We start from the raw sequence: 6,000 nt of genomic DNA on the forward strand, positions 1-6,000 counted from the left end.
TGCAAAAAAAAAAAAAGCCATATTTTCAAAAGCTTCCCCAGATGTTTGTGGTATTCCTCAACTTTGAGTAGAGATCTGGAATATATTATTGCTGTTGAAGTAAACTAAATTTAAAGGTGAGAAAATAGAAATATCCACTTACAGTGCTGGGGGTGTAGTTGAGTGGCAGAGCATCTGCCAAGCACATATGAAGCCCTAAGCTTGACTTCCAGGACCACCGAACCAAAAATCAATCACTTAAGAATTCACTTAGCTGGGTGTGGTAGCACACACCTTTAATCCCAGCACTTGGAGGCAGAGGCAGGTGATCTCTGTGAGTTTGAGGCCTGCCTGGTCTACATAGCAAGTTCCAGGCCAGCTGGGTCTACAGGGAAACCCTGTCTCAAACAGACCAAAAACAAAAGAGAATTCACTTAAGGGGCTGGAGAGATGGCTCAGCAGTTAAGAGCACTGGCTGTTGGAGCAGAAGACCGGGGTTCAAATCCCAGCACCCACATGGCAACTAACAACCATCCATAACTCCTGTTAAGGGGATGCTATGCCCTCTTCTGACCTCCAAGAACATTGCATGACACAGGTGCACTTAACATATATGCAGGCAATACACTCATGTATAAAATATAATAAAAAATTTTTTTAAAGAATTCACGTAAATCACTCATTTTTGTCTCTGTATGACAACTTGCCTCCCTGAAGAAGTGTGGTCGTTCTAGCATCACCTGGTCATTCCTGTTCAGTGATTAATAGATCAATTTTGCCACGTATTCTGTTGTGTTGTCTTTCAAAACACAAAATATTGGAGATGGAATTCAGTGGGCGAACATTTACCTAACATAAGCACAGGCCTAGGTTCAGTCTCCAGTGCAGTAAAAGAAAAGGGTGGGGAGGTATGCATAGTCTCAATCAGTAAATGTATGTTGGTTAAATGGAGGTAAGGAATGTAATTTTTAAATTATTACACTGTTATTTTAATTAACTTGGAGAGGAGGAGATAAATTTCCTATGGTAGAAAACAGAAGTTGCCAATAAGGTGTTGGTGTTACTGACCCCAACATTACTACTTTTGACAAATTCCATAACACAAGTAGTAAATTTCTTACCCTAGTCAAATAGATCTCTTAAGTACAAGTAAAAGCAATGTGCTTCTGACCATAAAAAGTTAAAATGCCCTACAACAAAGAGGACTGGGGCGTTCTTATCTCCAGAACCCATGTAAATACTGGTTAGGCATGGTAGTTTGCCTGTGATTCCAGGTGAAGACCAGGGACACCCACCCCCGCCCAGAGCTCTGGGTTTGATTTAGAGGCCTTGCCTCAAAGGATAAGGTGGAAGATTAAGCTTTCTCTCTCTCTCTCTCTCTCTCTCTCTCTCTAAGAAGGGGGGAAAGTGATAGATATTTTTAATAGCTTTTTTTATTTGAGAAGTTCTTGCCATCCTGATTTTTTTCCTCTTCTTAACTGCAGGAGTGGCGGAGAAGACACAGCTGCTGAAACTGAGTGTACCTGCTACCTTTATGCTTGTTTCTTTAGATGAAGGTCCTGGGCCTCCAATTAAATATCAGTATGCTGAGTTAGGCAAATTATACTCAGTAGTGTCACAGCTAATCCGCTGTTGCAATGTCTCTTCAAGAATGCAGTCTTCAATCAATGGTAAAGTATTCTTGGCAATAGTTTTTGAATGCTGGGAGTCTTATCGAGAACGGATCAAACAATTCAGGAGATGGCTTAAATACAAAGGGAGAGTCTGAAAGAAGGTCCATACTTCAAAAGTTTACAATATTTGCAGCTCTGCCAGATGTGGTAATGCACGCCTTTAATCCCAGCTCTGAGTTTGAGGCCACCCTGGTCTAAATAACAAATTCCAGGCCAGCTGGGGCTACAAGGGAGACTCTGTCTCAAAAAGACCAAAACCCATAAAAAGCACCAGTATTTGCAGCTCTGTGCCTTTTTCACGTGTTTAGTAGGGATCCTTTTTCCACTTGACTATCTTGTTACATCTAATCATTGTAATGTATACTACTACATTTCTTCATTATGCTTAGGAAATGTGATTTACAGTATTATTTTTCTAAACTAAGTTCACAGGGTATTTTCTGTGAAGAATGAATTGTCTGTCTTTCATTGGTGGTACGTGCCTTTAATTTCAGCATTCTGGAAGGCAGAGGCAAGTCGATCTCTGTGAGATTGAGGCAAGCTAGGGAGGGTATAGGGAGACAAAGGCATTGTTAGCTTACTAGTTGTTGATTGATGACAAATCTTTTTTAGGCAATCCTCCTCTTCCAAATCCTTTTGGTGATCCTAATTTATCTCAACCTATAATGCCAATTCAGCAAAATGTGGTAGACATTTTATTTGTGAGAACAAGTTATGTGAAGAAAATCATTGAAGATTGCAGTAACTCAGAGGAGACTGTCAAATTGCTTCGCTTTTGCTGCTGGGAGAATCCTCAGTTCTCATCTACTGTCCTCAGTGAACTACTTTGGCAGGTTAAAAAAAATAAATATTGATAAATCTCTTTGACTTGATTTGTTGTTATTTTATACATTATTCATTGCATTTTACCTGTTTCTAGGTTGCATATTCCTATACTTATGAACTCCGGCCCTATTTGGATCTGCTTTTACAAATCTTACTGATTGAAGACTCATGGCAGACTCACAGGTGAATAATTCCTTTTTATTTGGATAATTAATGTTATACACATCTTAACTTGACAGTCACCACATTAAAAAAACAATCTTGGGGCCAGGTAGTGCACGCATTTAATCCCAGCACTTGGCAAGGTAGAGGCAGGTGGATCTCTGAGTTCCAGGTCAGCTGGGGCTAGCTGTTTCAAAAAGACCAAAAAGAAAAAGAAAACTAGGAAAGTGGGGAGGGGGGTTCATTATTTTAGGATTAGATTACATTAGTTTTACAATTAGTTAACATGAAATAATGCGTCATCAACCAATAACAATAGTAGTCTGGTGGGGCAGCCAGATGGCTTTGTGGGTAAGGTCACTTGTTTCCTAGCGTGATGACCTGAGTTTAATCCCCAGGAACCACATGGTAGAAGGAGAGAACTAATTCTGCCAAGGTTGTAGCCTGACCTTCACAGGCACACAATAACAAATTTTTAAAAGATAAAGGACTGGGGGCTGGAGAGATGGCTCAGCGGTTAAGAACATTGGTTGTTCTTGCAGAAGACCTGGGTTCAAATCCCAGCACCCACATGGCAGCTACCAACTGTCCATAACTCCAGTCCCAGGGGATCCGACAGCCTCTTCTGAACTCCGTGGGCATTGCACTACATGGGTGCACTTATCTGCATGCAGGCAATACACACATACACATAAAATAAAAATTATATATATACAAGATAGAGAGGGCTGGAGTGATGACTTAGCATTTAAGAGCACTGGCTTCTCTTGCAGAGGACCCAAGGTCCAGGCCAGCTGGGGCTATTTTTGTCTCAAAAAGACCAAAAATAAAATAATAAATGTAAAAGTTTTAAGCACCTTAATTAATATATACTGTTAACTCCTTAACATTGAACTTAGAACCAGCCGATTTTACAACTCGGGCCTGAACTGAGCTTTTCTAGTGCACAATCTCTGTAAGGTACAGTTTAGGAACGCTAGACAGCACCTCAGTGTTGCATTTGAGAGCCATTTAAAACTGCAAAGGAGGACACTTGCCAGAAGTTAAGCTGAAACCTCCTCTAGGAAAGTGCAGGTTTATCACCAAAGGATTTGAAACTTTTTTCCTGAGATGCTTTTAAAGTAATCTAGCTTTTACAATTTTCCATTTGAAAATAGAAGAATGCATGTAGCTTTCATTCATACATGCATCTAACTAAGCTCTCTTTTAATGTTTTATTATTTTCATTCTATGTGCATGAGTGTCTTGCCTGCATGTGAGTGCACCCGTGTTGTGCAGTGCCATGGAGGTCAGAAGAGGGCTTTGGATTCCCCTGGAACTGGAGTTAAGGATGGTTCGTAGCCGCCATGTGGGTGCTGGGAATCGAACCTGGGTCCTCTGCAAGAGCAGTCTCTCCAGCCCCTAAGCTCTCTTGTTTCATTAGCACATGATGTAGTAAAAAACATGTTAGATTAAATGTGAGAAGTAACTCATGTAGTCAGATAGTAGAAAATACCATTCATTACTATTGACTCAAGCTTAAAAATAATTTCATTGTGAGCTTTTTAGTTCATTTGGTAAACATTGCTAGGGGGAGAGGAAACAACGTAGATAAAGATAATATCAAACATATTATTTGAAATTTGTTGGTATTAGTGGGAAGAAAATGTGATGTGGTAGATGCAATAATTTAGTACTTCATATCAGTTGACAAAGATTAAGGTAGAGAGGTGTGGCTCAGTGGCAGAGTACTTGCCTATTATGTATTAGGCTGGGCCCTAGGTTCTACCCTCAGCACCCCTCTCCCCCAAGAAAGAATTGATGGAGAAACAGGCTTTATGTGTGGTGTTTGAGATTAAACAGCAAGAAGCATATATATATCCACTTAGTCATTCCCAGTCTGTCCAGACCCCTAACTACCACTAATCTGCCTGCTTCAATGAATTTCCCTATTCTCATCATTTTGACATGATAGAATAATAGTATTTGGTATTTTGTATCTGGTTGCTTTACCTCAGCATAATTTTTACACTGTTCTTCCATATTACAGCATGTATCCTTTTATGGCTAAATAGTGCTTGGTCTCATGGGTATATATTGTATTTTTTTTAATTGGTGGGTGAAGGCTAACACAAACAGGCACTGGGTATGGTGGTACGTGCATGTAATTTCAACAATTGGTAGGCTGAGGCAGGATTGAGAGTTCAAGGCCATCCTGAGACCTTGACTCCAAAAAAAGAATTACCTAGAACAAATTATTCTGAACTACAGCATCTGTGAACCTAATTGTTAACTTTAAAAAAAAAAATATGCTGTACTCTTGACTGTCCTGAATTTGCGTCTGGTAATGTCTTTAAATTTTACATCAAAATTGTTTTGGACTTGTAATAAACGGCACAGACTTGGGTCAGACTGGTTTGCAGCTGCATGACCTTGGGCAAGCTGTTGACGAATTTTCTCATCTGCTCAAGGGTTTAATAATAGTACTGTCCAGTGTGAAACAACTAGACCCATAGATCCTTGGGGATGGCATGTAATAGACACTCAAATGTTAGCTTCTATTAGATTTTAGAAGTTTTTATCTTCTATCTGATTGTCTTTCAGAATTCATAATGCCCTTAAAGGAATTCCAGATGATCGAGATGGGCTGTTTGACACAATCCAGCGTTCTAAGAATCACTATCAAAAAAGAGCATACCAGTGTATAAAATGTATGGTAGCTCTCTTTAGCAATTGTCCTGTTGCTTACCAAATCCTGCAGGTGAGAGTATTTTCTTATAATTTCATAAAAATTCACATCAGAATTAAAGGTCCTGTTTTAAGGGGCTAGGGCTGTAGCTCTGCAGTAAAGTGTGTGCCCAGCATGTACAAAGCCCTGGGGGTTCAATCCCCAGCATCATAAACCAAAAAAAAAGGGGGAAATGACATTAAGGTCCTGTTTTAAGCCAGGCATGGTGGGTGCATGCCTGTAATCCCAGTACTCAAGGCTAAGGCAAGAAAGGACAGCCCCAAGTTCAAAGACAGCCTGTGTTACATAGAATTACTAGGCAGCCAGGGCAGCATAGCAAGGCTCTCTTAAAAGAAAATGGGAAGATTGAATAGAACCCTGAGGATATGGGGTTGTCATATTGTTACATTTGAGATATTCCAAATTCTTACGGTTTTATTTTCTTTTGAAGGGCAATGGAGATCTTAAAAGGAAATGGACCTGGGCAGTGGAATGGCTTGGAGATGAACTTGAAAGAAGACCCTACACTGGCAATCCTCAATATACTTATAATAATTGGTCTCCTCCAGTGCAAAGCAATGAAACATCAAATGGCTATTTCTTGGAGCGATCACATAGCGCTAGGATGACACTTGCAAAAGCTTGTGAACTCTG

The 6,000-nt window shown here is 40.0% G+C and overlaps 1 protein-coding gene across 6 annotated transcripts in view; it reads left to right on the top strand.

Annotated features, from left to right (window-relative positions):
* Usp9x (ubiquitin specific peptidase 9 X-linked) overlaps positions 1 to 6,000 on the top strand; it is a 137,497-nt gene that overhangs the window by 125,473 nt on the left and 6,024 nt on the right. For all 6 annotated transcript variants that reach the window (XM_029568427.1, XM_017800627.2, XM_017800630.2 and 3 more), the window contains exons 39-43: positions 1,464 to 1,649; positions 2,265 to 2,485; positions 2,572 to 2,660; positions 5,223 to 5,379; positions 5,798 to 6,000. The exon at positions 5,798 to 6,000 is cut by the window's right edge. In XM_029568427.1, coding sequence (XP_029424287.1) covers positions 1,464 to 1,649; positions 2,265 to 2,485; positions 2,572 to 2,660; positions 5,223 to 5,379; positions 5,798 to 6,000 — 856 coding nt within the window. The remainder of the gene's footprint in view (positions 1 to 1,463; positions 1,650 to 2,264; positions 2,486 to 2,571; positions 2,661 to 5,222; positions 5,380 to 5,797) is intronic.

The sequence above is a fragment of the Nannospalax galili genome, unplaced genomic scaffold, assembly GCF_000622305.1.
Source record: "Nannospalax galili isolate Female #2095 unplaced genomic scaffold, S.galili_v1.0 scaffold270, whole genome shotgun sequence".
In the NCBI taxonomy this organism is placed as follows: Eukaryota; Metazoa; Chordata; class Mammalia; order Rodentia; family Spalacidae; genus Nannospalax; species Nannospalax galili.